Here is a 17,184-nt window from a genome sequence, read left to right as displayed (position 1 = left end):
CCATCTCCCTTGGGCTCCTCTGTCTTCCCTCTAAACTGTTTTTGCAGGGTCTTTCAGAAGTAGTTTGTTCTCATGAAGTCCCCTTGGATAGAATCCAAGGGTCTCCTTACAGCAGTGTCACTGTATTTTTAGTGAGGGCAGTTCCCTCTCTGGACTCCTGCTCTGTGTTTCAGCTCTTTCCTATTCTCTTGTTTTGTTTTGGCTGGCCTAAGGAAACAGTAACTTTCTCCAAAATAAACTTTATTCCTAATATGAAACAAAATTTCTAGGGAAACTGAGAACTATGGGTCTAAAGGAGACAAGGAAACAAAGAGGACAAGGCAGCCCACCAAGGTCTTGGGAAGTTGAGGAGGCAGAGGAAGAACTCTTAGAGGATGGCAGTGGCAGCAGGCAGCACTTCCTGAGTCAAGAAAATGTCCAAGTCCAGGTTGGGATCTTCCAAATCCAGTTCCAGAAACTTATCCACTAATGTCTGACAACTGAAGGGGAGAGAATGGTGAGATTTATGGGGGAATGAATAACCAAGCCCCTGAGTAGAGGGAAGAAGCTGTGGCACAGGAAATCTGAGACCTTAAAGATTTAGGGATTTCAGAAAGAAACAGTGGGTCTTTGAAGGGCAAAGTGCTGGAGGAAGGTGGGCTGAGTCCCTGCAAAGGCGAGAAGAGCCATAGAAGAAGCTAGAGAGAGTGAAGACACGGGCCACACACTCACTTTTCCATTTGGTTCTCCTTTAGCAACTCCTTGACAGGCTTGATGGTTTTTCCACTACGGATCAAATCTGAGACCTAAGAACAACAAGGGAGGTGGTAGACGTGGGGGGAGTTGGGGAAGAGAAGAGGAGATAAGCGTCAGAAATCCTGTGGACCTAGAAACCCCAGTCCCCAAGAGGAGTAGGGACAATGGAAAGGAGCCCTGAGGAGGTGGTTGGATGTTTTGATCTCATCACCTCCTTGCCACGAGCAATGAGTTTGTCAGGAAGCCCAGCCTGGGCAGCTGTGTGGCAGGCATGGCTGGCGCTGGCAACGCCTTCGCAAACCTGATAGAAGAAGACAAGGTCGTTCCCATCCTCACAGGTCCCCATGGTCTTGAAAGAGAATAAAAAGGGACAGTGTGTCATCAATCACCCTGCTTCCTGCTCTGAAACCCTTGGCCAATCCCTGTGGGGAGTGAGAAAAGGGAAGGGACATGGTCCCTGTGCTCAGGGAGCCCCTGTTCTGATAGAGGAGCAAGACCCACCACTGGGAAACACTCAGCCCATGATCCCCTAGGGGCTAGGATTGATTTCCTCACCAAATACTGCACCAGGGGCCCTTGTGGCAGCAGCTGTAGCTGTACAAGGCTCAGAAAGTTGGTGGCCACAAAAATGTGGGGGCACATGGATCCCAGCGCCAGCCAATGTCGGAGCACAGCGGCCAGAAGTGCAAGCCCATCCACCTGCACAGAGGGCAACAGTGAGGATGTGGAGCCATGGGTGCCCCATGTGCCCCTCTGTACCCGCCCAGCCTTTTCTCATCTCTGTTCTCTGCTTCTTTCCTGCCCACACATCCCTATTCTTTTCCTGAGGCCTGGCCTCACCCTCATGCTCCTTCATCCTCCTCCATTTTCCCCTCCTTAATGCCTCATCAGTTCCTTCCCTCACCGTGTTGGTTCCCTTTCCGAATTCATCAATAAGGACCAGAGACTGCTCAGTGGCATTGTTCACTGCTTTCGCCACCTGCTGGGCATGAGGTGGATAAGGGAGAGTTTCGTTAGCATTCGAAGCCTGTAACACACTGACCATGGTCTGCCTGTGAAGAAGGTTGTTTGTATATGTGTCCACCCTACTGCGCTGCAGTTCTTAATTGGTGAGGTGCATGTTTTGTTCACCCTTTGATTGACAACAGTGTCTCACGTGAAGCAAGGGTTCAAGAAATGTCTACGGTATTGACTCCTCCAGTCTCTGACCTGGGTGCCCCCCGCCCCTAGTATAAAGTGTGTGTAGCAGAGGGAATGCTTTCCTGTTCTGAGTACTTGGTAATGGTCAAATTCCTTCTCCATTATCTCCTCCCCCAACCCCACTTCCCTTTACTCCCTTTGACCTGGTTGAGGTCGATCATGAAGGTGGAGAGGCCTAGGGAGATGGATTCGCAGCTATGAATTCGGGTGAAGATGGCATCTACTGCCCCAATTTCGGCCTCCTCTGCTGGCACGAAGCTGCCCACCAGGGCCATGAATGTGATCAAGCCTACCTGAATAGAAGTAGAGACAGGGCCTAGGGCCTGGTGGTGTGGTCTGGGCTGAAAGTGAGGCTCAATTGAGGGTGTGAATGATAGATCAAAGAGAGATGGACACAGCGTAACAGAAGAAAAGAGGTAATAGAACACATTATCCCTATCCTCCCCCAATCCTGATCAGGGACCTTTATGCTCACTTTAGAATCAGTAGAGAGAGATAGGGGAGTGGGCAGAGGCATACTTGGGAATGGCATGTACCTCTTGAGATGTGGGTGAAGGGAATTCAGTCCAGGGAAAGATCTATTAGAGCATGGCTCTCCCTCAGGTAGAGAAGAACATGTAAGGTAGAAGAGCAGGAGGTGTGAGTGATGGCCTTTTCATGACAGGTGGGGTCAGAACATGGGGGAGAAGAGCCGTAGGGACTGTGGTTGGCTGGCAGGTTGGGGGTGAAGAAGATGGAAAAGATGCCAGAGGCCCATGTTGTAGGGCTTCTCCTCACCTGTTTGAGGTATATGCTCTTCCCTGAGGAGTTAGGTCCAGTGATGATTTTGACCCTCCCTTTGTCCCCACTGCATTCTGTGGAGTTGGGGACGAAGGTTCGGGCACAGAGTTCCATCAGAGGATGTCTGCAGTGGGTGGAGAGGCACCTCACATGGCCCATGGTTCCAGATAGATGAAACCCCCAGAAGATGGGGCCTTTGGGCCCCTCATGTCTATGCCTCCACACCCTCTATTCTCACCTGCCATTCTGGATTCGTACCCCAAGGAGTCGGGGGGAGTACTGGGGCCTTGAGTAGCCATAGTCCCGGGCAGCACTGGCAAGAGCCAGCAGGACGTCCAGGCGGGAGGCAAGGTCCAACACCCGGGTCAAGACAGCTGCCCGTGCCAGCACCTGGCACTGTAGCTGGTACATCAACAGGGTCTCCTGGTCTGGAGTATGTGAAGGAGGGGATGGGGGGTTAGGTCCAGAGAAAAGTGAGGGAAAGCCAGAGGCCATAGAGGGACCTGGAAACAGGTGTGCAGATACAGTCTGAGGCCCTGAGACATTCAGAGGAGAAGATGCAAAATAAGAATGAGAGAGACAGAGCAGAAGAGGAGCCTGTTAGAAGCATCCCCAAGTTGTCCACCCCCTCCACAGCTTCTTCTCACCCCGGATCTCACAGTGCAGGTCCCCCAGCAATGCATCCAGCTCCTTGGTTCGAGCACTACGATAGTGCAGCTTCTCCTCTGAGAGAAACTGGTACAAGGGTTCAAAGCTGTGGGCTTTGCATCTCTTGGTCCTCCTCTCCTCTGCCACCTTTTAACCCCACCTCCACCCCCCTGCCTGACTTCTCTCTTCTTATTCTAAGAGCTGATAAAGCTCAAAGTAAAACTACAGAGGAGGGATACCATATTGGGCAGTGCTGATGGGTAAGAGCCTCCCTCAGCTGCTGATTCATTTTTCTTATCACCCCCTCCAGAGGTTGAGGGTCTTACCATGAAGTCCAGTCCTTCAATCTCAAAGTCAATGGCCTCCACCATGGAAGGTAAGCGGGGAATAGAAAGAAGGAAGCCGATCTAGGGGGAGTAAAGAGGAGATAAGTCAGAGTGACCTAATGGGCACCTTTTCTCCCTAGTGGAAGCCCAGGGGCCCCTGTATCCCCCAATGCCTCCCTCAGGCTAAAGCCACCAAAAGGTGTTCATGTTTTTCAGGCTCCCCCACAAATTTTCTTATCTGCCAGTGTGTCCATATCTCCCCTAAAAGACCCCTGGAGGCTACACCCATTCTCCTGCCCTCACCAGAGGGATGTAGATGACACTGCATGAAGGAATACGGGAGTCCAGATTCTCTAGCTCCTTCTGAGCGACTTCGGTAAGGAAACTGGGAAGTCCCATTAGCCTTCGTTTTTCTAGGAGGGCAGAAGATGTGGATATCAAAGGTAAGCTTCCTGCCCTGGTTGCTATGCTGATCACCTGCTGAGGGTGGTACCCCATCACTGGGCAGGCTTGTGTTTCAGGGCTCACAGTCCCATCACACACGCAACACTCACTCTCATCAATTTCAGGATCTATGTTGGGGAGGACTGTGAAGCGATTTTCAGCAAGACTGCCCTCAAAGTCCACCTGAGGAGATAAGAAGTCCAGTTTCTTATCACCCAGCACTATCTCTGTTCTGTTCCTCAGCTCTCCTTGGGCCCCAATTCTCCCTCTGTCCTGCCTTAACTCTAGGCACTTCCCTGATGTTCTGCCACCTCCTCTTACCCTCCCACTCTTTAGTCATCCAGCTGACCTCGATGTCTCCCATGCTTCCCCATCTCCCACAACACATTCCCCAGGCCCCAGCCCCTCTCCATTCTTCAACCCCATTTCTGTCCTCTACCTCCCCAGGTGCTCTGCCTCTTTCCTTCCACTCACCACTTTCCCAATGAGACTGGCAATGTGATGCAGGTCATCAGAGAACTCTTGGGCAATGTCCCGAAAGATCTGGATGGACTGGGGCAGGGAGCGGCAGGCATCTCTCAGGCCCAGGGCACTGTATACAGTCTGTAGAAGAAACACACTGAGGAGGGCAGCCCGTACCCAGGCCAGGCTGAGGTGAGGGGACAGGGATGGACTGAGAAGAACAAAGACCAATGGGAAAAACACAATAACAAAGACAGTGATAAGATCTCAAAGGCAAAATGAAACAGTGAGAGAGGAAATGGTATTTGCACAACTCTGTGCCAAGCACAGTACTAAACACTGAGGCTACAAAGACAACTAAGATATGGTCCCTGTCCCAGATGAACTCAAAGTCTAGTAAGGACAGAAGTACATGCAGAAGATTTAAAAATAAGGTGGTATGTGCTTTAATAGAGGTTGGTACAGACTCCCACAAGAGAAGTTTTCACAGAAGAAAGAAAGAAAAATAGGGATACGAAAGGCAGGGAAGAAGTAAATGAGAAGCAGGGGCAATGGTGGCACTGGAGTGAGAGAGAGCAGGAAGAGAGGAAGGATGGGAGTCATTGAGAGTTAATTCTCCAGGGTGAGGGTCAGTGACCTGAAGCAGCTGATCTAACAATGGACTAGACTGAGTGGACCCAATACCTCAGACATTTATGGAGCCTTACTCTGTGGTAGGGGATATATAAAGTCTATAAATCAAAGGGTTTATAATCTAGCCATGATAGGGCCGGCCCGTGGCTCACTCGGGAGAGTGCGGTGCTGATAACACCAAGGCCGTGGGTTTGGATCCCATATAGGGATGGCCGGTTAGCTCACTGGGTGAGCGTGGTGCTGACAACACCAAGTCAAGGGTTAAGATCCCCTTACCGGTCATCTTTAAAAAAAAAAAAAAAAAAAATCTAGCCATGATAGAAGCAAACAAGCAGCAAAAACAATGAATATCCATAAAACAGATTGACCAAGTTGTAGAACTGCCTAAAATTACTAAGGAAGTTAAGAGAATAACACTAATACGGACAAAAATAGTATAGGGTCTTTCTGGAGAAAAGGAATAGAGTTGAGTCTTGAATAAGGTTATTCAAAAGTTAGGAAGGAATTCTGGGTGAGGGCGAGAGCATGGGCAAATGAATAGAGGAAGGAATAACAGCTAAAATTTATTGACTACTAACTATGTGCCATGCAATGTTCTAAACTTTTACATGTATTAATTTCATTCACTCCTCAAAATAATCCTTAGGTACTAGCATTATCTCTGTTTTACAGATAAGCAATCTGAAGTGAAAAGAAGTGACACAATTTCCTCAAGGTCGCATACCCAGTAAATGGAAGAGATGGGATTTGAACCCACATGTCTGGTTTTTAACCACTATGCTATACTGAGCAGGAACATGGTGAGTATCCTTGGCAGAGTGTTTGAATGCAGAGCCTGGCTTGGCTAGAAGAAGTGTCAGATACCCAAGTAGCAATAACCACACCTAGTATACAGATCTTGGCTTCTAATACAATTTTCCAATGAAAATAACCAGAGCTCAATTGGAGAAATTGATTCTAGGGCTGGGGCAAGGAAAATAGAAGATGAGCCTGGAGTAAAAAAAGTTAAGAAGTACTCAAAAAAGGATTGGGGCCATGTCAAAAGGGTACAGCAAAAGCCAACCTGTACTAGTTAGCTCAGTTGGTTAGTATGGTGCTGATAATATCAAGGTCCTGGGTTAAATCCCTGTACTGTCCAGCTGCCAAAAAAAAAAGGTTTTAAAAAAAGCCAACCTGAAAGAACTCCCGATGACCAAAGCTAGAAAATTAGACAAAAACAATGATAGTATTGAACTATAACTCATAAAATACAGTAAATATTATGAGATAATTGTACTATGCTTATATAGAATCTTAACATTAGGGGAACCTGGGTAAAATGTTATAGTATGAGAACTCTGTACAATTTTTGCAACTTTTAAGTCTTAAATTATTTCAAAAATAAAAAGTTAAAACAAAACAATAGAAGGATAAATCTTAAAATTCAAAAAAAAAAAAAGGTTATAAGTAGTGAGATGGGACAGGGATAGAAGCTAGAATTAGTTAAGTATACTTTGTTTGGGAGATTTGACTTTGGAACTGTATAGATATTTTACATAATTATAAAATAAAGTTAAATTTTAAAAAGCAATTCCTAAAAATTAAAAATAGAATATCCAATGTTCATGTCTACAAAAAAAAAAAAAAGAAACAAATGAACATAAATATATATCCAGGTAGTAACATAACCACACAGAAAGGAACTATTCCAGATGACTAAAATACAGTAAATTGACTGTATATCCCTAGTGAGGACAAAGAACTTTCCCTCTATCCCCTAAAACAATCTTATACCGTTTTCAATAACTGCTATTCTAAGATTGTTGCAGCTATAGTGTGGGAAAAAGAAAATGAAATGATATTCTAATTTTATCATTCCTAGTATTATTGAGAACCAGAATTTTCAGTGTGGAAGAAAGGAAATAATGATGAAGATAAGTAAAGGAATACAGGAGGTAAGAACTCTGTGGTTCTGAATTTAAATTGGTGATATCAGTACCCAATGTATCATGTATTTTATTTTTCTATGAAAGTTCCTAGATCTCTCCACAGAAAAGGCTTAAAAGCAATAAGCAAAACATACTGAGAACCCTCTAGCATCTAGACTGTAGTACTGAAATACCATTTCCCACTAAAAGGACCCAGGGCTCCTTGGAGAAATGTCTGATTCTGGGTAACAACTAGGAGATGTGGGCTGGCCGGTTAGCTCAGTTGGTTAGAGTGTGGTGTTACAACACCAAGGTCAGGGGTTCAGATCCCAAAACCGTCAGCCACCAAAAAAAAAAAAAAAAAAAAAAAGAACCAGGAGATCAGGAGATGTAAATGTTATATCTGGTACATCTTATCAGAGAGCAGGGAAGCTATTAAAGTCTACTAGCGTCATGTTTAAAGGACTTAGAAGCCAACATGAAGAGGCTTCCATTGTCCAAAGATGGAATAATTTGAACACATATAAAGATTAAAAATGCAGTAGACTGAAATACATGTGTAATCCATGCAGTAATAATATTAAAACAAGAATAAAGAACAACAAAAAACCCATGGTTACCTTGGAGGATGTTAGGAAACTAATTTACTACATTGATAGCTGGTAAGTAAAGGCAGGGAAAAAAAATCAAGCAATTTTCTGTATTTCTGTATGAATTGTATCACTGGGTGACCAAATAGAAGATGAGAGGAAGTTTCACCTTACATAAATTTCTGACTAATAAATGAAGAAGGAATGACAGACATAGAATAATACTACTTTGAGGGACTGGCCTGTGGCTCACTTGGGAGAGTGTGGTGCTGATAACACCAAGGCCATGGGTTCAGATCCCTATATAGGGATGGCCAGTTAGCTCACTTGGGAGAGCGTGGTGCTGACAACACCAAGTCAAGGGTTAAGATCCTCTTACTGGTCATCTTTAAAAAAAAAAAAAGAATAACACTACTTTGCAGTCCTAAAGAATTAATGGATTTAAGTATTTAACATCAAAAGCTGCTAACATCACAAAAAGAGGAACAATCAGACATATTGGACATTATATTCCTCTACTTAAGAAACAGTATTGAAAAAAAAAACAAAAACCTGAACCTGGTCATGCTTCTAGATCTAACCACTAATTTACAAAAATTATAGAAGAGAGAGAAAAATGTCAAAAACTTAGGGAATGTAATGAGGAAAATCCAGGCTAAGGGAAACACTATAAGACAATTAATCTAGCTTCTTCAACAAATAACTTGCACGGGGAAGAAAAGGAGAAAGAGAGAGAATAAAAGAGAATGTGAGTGGCGAGATGGAGAAGGAACCCACACATTGATCAAAGGAGACTAAAAAGACATTATCCCATCTGTTGCCATATGTTAACTGTATTTGGATTGTAATTAAAGAAATTGTAGTAAAGAAAATCATGACATTTAAGAAATGACTAGAAATTTAAACAGATACTTTGTGATATTAAAATTATAATTTTTTAGGTAAAATAAAGGTATTATTATTCTTACAAATTAAGGGTTTGGATCGCTATACTGTCTAGCCACACACATGAAAAAATATATATATATATATGAATGAAATGATATAATGACTGGGATTTGCTTCAAAATAATCTAAGAAGGGAAAAATGGGAGAAGATATAGATGAAACAAATTGGCACAAGTCAAAGTGTTGAAGCTGCATGATGGATACATGTGAGTTAATTATATCATTCTCTCTGTCTCTCTGTCTCTCTGTCTATTTTTTTTTTTAAAAAGTTTTTTCTGTTTATTTAATTTTTATTGACTTATTTTTGGTGGCTGGACGGTATGGGGATCTACATATACTTTTGACATTTTCCACGACACTAAGTTTAAAAAAAAGTAGTGGGACAAAGTTGGGCAGAGTGACCAGAGTACACAGGGTCTGTAACACAGGCTCAGAGGCTTAACCTGGACTTCTGGGATTCAAGAAGGGAGACCTTACCTTGTAGAGAACCTGCCAGTCATTGACCTTGGTGTGGGACAACTTCATGCGTTTCAGAATCAGCTACAGTCAGACAAGGGGACAGCCACTGTTCTCCCTCTCCCACCCTAATGCCCCTCAGGAAGCCCACCATTCAGTATTAGCCCTCAATCTCCTTCCCCACCTCCTTGCCCCCACCCTAGGCTCACAGGCACATTCTTGATGTGACCAAGCAGCCGATGCAACATCTGAGCCATGTCCAGATTCTGGGGCAGCAGAAAAAACTGAATGACGTCCAGACGAGAATTGAGTTCCACCAGGTCCTGAGTTGGACGTGTGAACCATAGCCTGGAAATAAGAGTTGGGGTGGGGGAACCAGAAATTACGTCTGTTCTCATCATTGTCTTGATCTCAATTTTCCAAAAGGCGTGTTTGGAGGTGCCTAGGGATTGTGGCAATATGTATCTGTGACATGCTATAGCAACATACTAGCAAGTGTAGTGACCTATCCTTGTAGGTGTGCTTATGTGTATCTACTGAAAATTGCAGGATGTTAGCATGAATGTTTCTGAATATCATAGTTTCAATGGATATGACCATGTGTCATTCCATGTGGATATGTGAAGGAGCTTGTCAATATTTTAGAGAGAGAGAGCAGTATGTTGAGGTATTTGTGTGCCAACACTGCAGCTCCTTGTAGCTGAGTAGGAGAGGATGAGTCAATATGAGTTTGTATATCTGTATTTAGTTGTGAAAGTGTCTCTGGGTAATAGCACAGACATTTGTCTTTTTGTGTTCTTCCTGTCAGTGTTTATAACTGTCCCATGTGGAATGATAAGCCTTTAATTCATAATAATGGTCATCTCTGTGGAAAGAAAAAAGGATTGGGGAGGGACATGTAAGGGGCTTCAACAATGTCTTGTTTTTTTTTTCTTTGGTGGCTGGCCAGTACAGGGATCCTAACCCTTGACTTCGGTGCTGTCAGCACCATGCTCTACGAACTGAGCCAACTGGCCAGCCCCTATTCTTAAATAGGCTGGTGGATATACTGAGATTTATATTATTATTATTTATATCATCTGTCTTTGTCTAATTCTGGATGTCCCTATCTCCTTATGGCTATGAAGTGTGAGACTCTGTAAGGACTTATGAGTCCACAGATTCTGTTCTACATTAGAGCAAGCCATTAAGCATGCCATTTCACATGAGCCAGTGTGTGGAGACACTGAGACCAGAGGATCTGTATCTCACATTGTAGTCTATGGCCAGTTACCCTGGGTTAGAACACTCCAGATTGGAATGAAGCAGAGGTCCCAGTTGGATTCAAGGGTGGATTTTAGGCAACTCTGTATGCTCTTTGGCCACAGAGGGCTCGAGCCATGGCAGTGTAAACCAGTCTGTGAATACCCACCCCAGCTCTGGAGAGCACATGAGCCTCACTAAAGCGTCTTTCTTGTAAAACACCTAGGTATCTCTGAATCATGTTCTACTAGTGCCAGGAGAGACCTTAGTCGAGCCAAACTTACTAATTTCATAACTAAAAAAACGAGGACCTTAGAGGATAAAACACTTGTCCAAAGTCATTCTGCTAGTGAGAAGTACAGCTGTGACTTGAACTCACGTCTCCAGACTGGTAGGACATGCTCTTTAGAGCACACAGGGACATTCAGTCACCTTCTTGGTGCCCTGTCCAGCTTTAGGTCAGCTAGGTCCTTAGTTCATCATTCAGGTTATATGATTCCATGTCCTGCCAGATCCCATCTGGGGAATCTGCCTTTAATTTTTAACCCAGCTTTCTTCTCCACTGAGAATTCCTTCCCTCCCATCCCTGGTTGAGATTAGAGATCTGCATCTGAAGCAATGGAAAATGTGTGGGTAATTAAATTACCCAACCAATTACCTGGAGATGACCTCAGAGATTATCCTAAATTAACCCCCAAAGATATACATTGCAGGGCGGTGAGTGGGGAAAGGATTGTGTACCTGTACAAACGTTTCCACTCAGTTTTCAGGGATGATGTGACTGGTATGCTTGCATTCACATGCTACGTTCACTCACTGAGTGCTACTATGTACAAGGCCATGTGTTAGGCACTGAGATTACACGAATGGTCACTGGGCAGAGTTCACAGCAAACAGAATCACTGAATGCTAATTCTAACCTGATGTAACAGTGCAATTAGGAAAACATAAACAAGAGCTATGTAAGCAAAAGGAAGGTGCACATTAATTTCCTTACAGATACTGTGAAAGCTTCACTGAAAAGGTGACAGGTTGCTCCTTGAAGAGTTTGTAAGATTTTGGCAGATGGTGAACAGGGGAAAGACTTTCCAAAAGGAACAGAATAAATACAGGTATAATGTGTTTCCATAATGGCAAGTGGCTCTAAATGACTGGCATATAGGGACCCTGCAGGACAGGATGTGTGTAGGAGGGGCTTGGGAAGATGAGCCTGGAAATTAAAACTGGGGTGAATAGGAAGGACCCTGATCATCATACTCCTAAAAATGCTAATCTTCATCCTGCAGGTAATGGGAAAGCCTCCTGAGGTATATGTTATTTTGTTTCTACTTAGGTTTTTTTGTTTTGACCGGTAAGGGGATCGTAACCTTTGGCTTGGTGTTGTCTGCACCACGCTCAGCCAGTGAGCACACCGGCCATCCCTATATAGGGTCCGAACCTGTGGCCTTGGTGTTATCAGCACCGCACTCTCCTGAGTGAGCCACAGGCTGGCCCTGAAGGGTGTTTTTTATAATTAAAGATATCACCATGTGTTATATTAGTGTTTTGTGGTTGTGCTTTTTCTTTTGGTGCAATGTGTGCAAGTCTGTGTATCATCAACTGGTATATGTATTACTGTTCTGACAACATAAAATGAGAATAATACCAACTACCATGTGCAGTGGTTGTAAGGATTAAATGCATTCATCCAGTGCTCAGTAAAAGCAGTTGTTGTACCATTACTAGATGCAGTAGTGTGTATGAGTCTGTATAATGCCATTAGTAGGCATTAGTATGTAGTGTATACGTGAAACTCATGCATTAGTGTGTACCATGTATGAGACCCACTCACCTGAGAAGCTTCTCTCCCCACTTACAGCGGCATCTATTGAGGATTCCTGTGGGGGGGTAGGGGCAGTGGGTGAGCCTGTTGCAAGGAAGGGGCTAGGAAAAGAATGTGTATGTGTCTAAGCTGAAGCATCCTGGTCAGAGGTGCCAGTGTTACGCAGGCTGGCCTGGGGGTCCCAGATACAGGACACAAAGGCAGCCAAAGCCAGCACCTGGCCAAAATCTGAGCCAGGGTTACTATATATGGAGATGGGGGAAAGGATAGACACTCACAGGAATACTCAGCCAGAAAAACACACAAAGCAGGCCTAGTTTAGAGTCACAAAGAGCCCAACACACATACATAAAAATTAGACACAACCCACTGAGATATGCATACTGAAACCACGTGGATGCTTTGGGCGATGTCCCTAATACACCCTAAAGCCAGAGACAGCTGATAAAGACTCTGCAAATCAAAGACAGGCAGCTATGCAGTTACACAACTCTCCTCTATACGTAGGGCCCCCAAAGTCCCTAACAGGTGCCCAACTAGTAGAAACAAACCCAGGGAATGAACACAGAATTGATAAAGTAACAGCTGACATGCAAATGACACTGTACAGCTGCAGGGTGTGTATACCTCAGAGAGGGTACAAAGAGTATAAAAAAGCTGGATTGGAGTGGGAGAGATATCTGGCAATAGGAGTGAAGTGGAAAGAGAAGGGCTGGAACACATCTTTGGAGCCAAATGCTTTTCTGGCAGGTTTTTGTAGTGTGGGATGAGGGATGGGACACCTACCAAAGAGGCTGAGCCCTTCCTTCAGTCCACAGGCCACTTTGTACACCGAGGGGTGAGATTCACTCTTAAAAATCTGTAGAACACTGTCAGGGAGAAATGGAGGAGTCTGGGATAACCTGGAGTTTTGAAGGTTTTTGTTTTGTTTTTTTCCGGAGGGTTGGCTGTTACAGGTTTCTGAACCTGTGACCTTGATGTTACCATCACCATGCTCTCCCAAGTGAGCTAACTGGCCAGCCCTGGGTAACTTGGATTTTTTAAAAGATTGGGAATTGAAACTGAAAAAATGGAATGGGGATTGGGGACATTCTCCTGAGATCAAGTCTTGATGTAAGGTTTATCCACTTTTCTGTGCCTAAATTTCTCCTTTTAGAAAAGGAGGATGATACTTTTGTGCTTTTCTTCCCCTCTTCCCCTCGAACCTCCCCCCTCTTCCTTTTCCTTCAGGCAGAGAGATCTCAACAGCCCCAGGATTAAGGAAACTAGAACCTCATTAGGATTATTAGAGCATTAAACTTAATCTTTCCCCTCCCCACAGATGGTAGCCTGCCCCCACTTTTTTTTACCTATAAGTGTCTTGATCTATGCTCACCAGATGAGTCCTGAGGACGGAAAGCAAGCAGAAGGGAAGGGGGCTGGGGTATGAGAGGTTTGAGTTCATTCCAAAGCTCCACCCTCTTTGCCCCCCTCTCTGTATCCTGTCCCAGTCTTCTTCCCAGAATTCCACATCCCCTAAGGTTCTCCTATCCATCCCAGAGTTACTTCACCTGCTGGATCACTGCCCACCCTCCCCCACCCACACCCCATCTTACTGTTCAGGCCTCCCAATCCCACCTTACTTTGGTTGAGGTTAGGGTGAATCACCTACAACACAAATTTCTTAAAGCCCAGGATGGGGACGCTGACATTATAGTCTTCCAGTTCAACCCCGATTCTTCTTCGACCCAGGAACTTGAGCAACCCTCCAAGTGCTCGAACCTGGGAGGGGATCAGTAATGGAGCTGGGAAATCCTAATGTCTTGGAGACCAGACAACACCAGGAAAACTTATTTTCTAGGGCTGGGCAAGTTCCTCCCAGGACTCAACCCTAGGACTGGGGTGATTTGCCTTTCTCTAATCTGCCACATCCCAGCCCTTATCCCCCAGGACCCATCTCACCGTGAGGAAGCAGTCAAAGGGAATAATGGAAGAGAGGAAGAGGATTTTCTCAGTGGCAGTCATGGAGTCCGGGATGAAGGAGTAGTTTCCAGAAAGGATGCGCTGTTTGCTTATCTCCAGACCTATTTTTGAGAGGCAGGAGAAGGGAAAAGTCTTGTAGCCCAATTTTTTCGCCCCATTTTAAGAATGAGACAATAGAAGCAAGAGTGATGATGTGACTTGCCCAAACTCACATAAGCAGTTAATGGAAAGCTGAAACAAAAACCAAATTTTCAGTCTCTTACTCTAATTCTCTTTTTATTCTACTTGTATTATAAAGATGATTGGCTGAGAGCACAACCTGGAAAAAATAAATGGCTCAGGAGAGTAAGTATCTGTCTGGAACTGGGGATTTTTGGTGAAAGAAATTGTATTAATAGAGGAACTAATAACACTAATGCCCTAACTTCTCATTAGTATAGAACATTCCCTGTCCTTTTTGCAAACTTGGTAAGTGTCTTATAGATCATCAGGGTCACTGAGGCAGTGCCCTCTTTTTTTTCTTTAAGCCATAAATGGCTTTCACTTAGAGACTTAGAGGGAGAGGGGAAAATTCCAACAAGCAAAGCTGTCCAAAAAGTGTCACTGTGCCCTCTTCTCAGGGGAGGCTCTCATCCCTAAGACATGTCTAAACAGAGGCTTCACAATAAGCTGCAAATTATCAAAGGGTAGGGAGAGGAGAGAGCTCAGGGAGACTAGTCATGGGGCACGGAGAGCACAAAGGTTTAGGACGAGAGAAGGCTGAGGGGAGATCTCTGATGTTAGAGACAGAGTTAGGAGAAAGAGTCAGGACCCTTGATGGGGGACTGGGCAAAGCAAAAGTAGTTACCAAAATCCACACTTGGTAAAAATATGATTTCAGGTCTCTTAGGCTCTCTGTGCTCCTGGGAGGCTGTGGGGAGGCAAAGAAAGAGTCATCATTCTGTACATCTCAATCATTCTTCCTCTGCCCCACTCTCCCTCTCACCCAATTCTAGTCTCCTGGAACATTCCATACCTTAGTCCTTCCCCCTTTTCCCTCTCTCCCTTACACAGTCCTTACCAAGCTTCCCCAGAAATCGAGTCATATTCTCATCCTGTTTGGCACTTGTAACAACAGATTGGGGATTAATTTCATCCAGAACTTGGAAGGAAGAGACGAAATGAGTTAAAGGTGGCTTATTCTTTGACTAAGAGGGAACCCATGGCCCTCCCCTTGCTACCTCTCTCTCCCCCTCAAAAATGTATCTCCTTCCTCTAAGAGTAGGATGTGCTCTGCATATTGGGAGCATAGGTAGGAGACTTAGAAAAGTAATAACACTAATGGGGTGGTGGGAGGGAAGACGGGTGCACTGGAGACTGTCATGAGGCTAAAACCCCCTAGAGAACAAGACAAGACTGATTTGCCCAGGACTATATCTGCAGCACCTGATACACTGTAAATACTTAAATATTTGTTGAATAATGAAATAATTTCCTAAAGACAACAGAAGGAGCCTCTGAGAGTAAACTGTAAAATAGATTGAGTCAGGTAAGGACATATGGCTTAAACAGACTTCCAATCCCAGAGAGTAGAGGAATTAATGGTTCTGCCCCACCTCTCTGGAGAAGCTTGAGGCTCTCCTGGTCTGGTGCATCTGGCATGAAGTGGATAGTGGAATCACTTGTGTCATAGTAGGCAATGCCCAAGTATCCTGAATTCCACAGTACACATAGGTGGATCTGTCCCGCAAGAAAGAAAGGAAACCAATACTTAAGCCACTAATAAGGTAGGGTATTGCCATGCATGATTATTACTATTTTGGCGCTGTCCTGTGCGAGATCTGAACCCTTGACCTTGGTGTTATCAGCACCACTCTCTAACCCGGTGAGCTAACCGGCCAGCCCTGCCATTCCTTTTTTTTTTTTTCTGGAGGCTGGCCAGTACAGGTATCCGAACCTTGACCTTGGTGTTATCAGCACCATAATCTAACCAGGTAAGCTAACCAGCCAGTCCCCTTACGCCTTATTTAATGTTAGTCATTTTATCAAACCTCTGAGACAGGCATCATCACCCCATTTAGTAAACGTGAAGCAGAGGCTCATCTGAGGTGACTTGCCCAACTCTTCCCAACCCCTTTTTATTCCAACATTCTGACATTCCTATCAACTCCCTGCTCTCCTATGCCAGCTCCTGCGTCCCCCAGAGACCTCTGCCGGCTCCTCCTCGTCGTCGTCGACCTCGGCCTCCCCCGGACCAGACTCTGGGGCCAGGCTGGGGAAGCTGGCGGGGGCCGCCCCAGGTTCCGGTCCCTGCGGCGTCCTGCCTGGGGTCGCTCCTAAGAAGGCCATGGGCTTGGAGGCTCTGTGGATGCAAAGAGTGAAAGCGGTTCAGAAGCGACATTTCACCCACTAAGAGGTTGGGATAGGGTGCCGCGCAGAAATGCAACCCACTGAGAACTTATGTGACAGGGCTGAGCCACAGGGCTGCGAGGGGCTTGGAGAGCTGCAGCGACAGGTATGGGGGCATTCTGAGTGGGCGACTTCTCAGGTATTTAACTAAAGTACAGACTGTGGGAAACGCCACGCGCCCCACCCTCATTTGTCACGCAGAGGTTGTACTTTGGAAGGTCTGAGGACCCTGTGAGGCGAGTTGTGTACTTCTAATCTTTCTGCCTCTGCCAAACATGCCCTTTGATCACAGCCTCACGCTCTAGACTCCCCCCTCCCCCAGTGGCGGCCAACTCGCGGCTTGTTCCCGCTTTTTCCGTCACCTCGGGCGCGACGCGCTAGACACCCCCCCTACTGAGCAACCGCCAAGCGTCTAAGGGCGGATTGTGCCGGCGTGTGGGCGACGTGCGCGCGCACACGCCCCGCCCCCCCTAGCCTCGATTGGTCGGAGAGACCAAGATCCTGCCTAGAGACCCAATAGGGCGAAAAGGAGGAGGGGAGGCCTCAATCGCTGAAGAATCTGGGCGCTGATTGGCCTGGCATGCATTCGGGGCGGTGCCTGAACATTCAAACTTCCCGCCCTCTGCCGTTGCTTAGCAGCC

At 45.5% G+C, this 17,184-nt stretch overlaps 1 protein-coding gene across 3 annotated transcripts; it reads right to left on the bottom strand.

Annotated features, from left to right (window-relative positions):
• Positions 1 to 367: 367 nt before the first annotated feature.
• Positions 368 to 16,483, bottom strand: MSH5 (mutS homolog 5). 3 transcript variants are annotated; one of them, XM_063097444.1, is made up of 24 exons: positions 16,343 to 16,483; positions 15,751 to 15,874; positions 15,216 to 15,296; positions 15,003 to 15,065; positions 14,126 to 14,256; positions 13,845 to 13,987; positions 13,543 to 13,578; positions 12,980 to 13,062; positions 12,203 to 12,248; positions 9,339 to 9,477; positions 9,151 to 9,213; positions 4,608 to 4,736; positions 4,244 to 4,316; positions 3,993 to 4,102; positions 3,690 to 3,770; positions 3,363 to 3,450; positions 2,954 to 3,143; positions 2,713 to 2,839; positions 2,079 to 2,228; positions 1,640 to 1,717; positions 1,291 to 1,434; positions 1,037 to 1,084; positions 712 to 785; positions 368 to 479 (listed from the first exon to the last, which is right to left on the bottom strand). In XM_063097444.1, exons 1-24 carry the CDS (start codon positions 16,481 to 16,483, stop codon positions 368 to 370), a joined length of 2,454 nt encoding a protein of 817 aa, XP_062953514.1. The 3 variants fall into 3 exon arrangements, with proteins under 3 accessions (XP_062953514.1, XP_062953513.1, XP_062953512.1); XM_063097443.1 differs by having other exon boundaries at positions 947 to 1,084; positions 13,845 to 13,954; positions 14,135 to 14,256; XM_063097442.1 differs by having other exon boundaries at positions 947 to 1,084; positions 1,640 to 1,714; positions 13,845 to 13,954; positions 14,135 to 14,256.
• Positions 16,484 to 17,184: the final 701 nt, after the last annotated feature.

The sequence above is a fragment of the Cynocephalus volans genome, chromosome 5 (assembly GCF_027409185.1).
Source record: "Cynocephalus volans isolate mCynVol1 chromosome 5, mCynVol1.pri, whole genome shotgun sequence".
Taxonomy (NCBI): Eukaryota; Metazoa; Chordata; class Mammalia; order Dermoptera; family Cynocephalidae; genus Cynocephalus; species Cynocephalus volans.
Note: the sequence above shows the minus strand (reverse complement) of the source record. Positions and strands in the feature narration are given on the sequence as shown.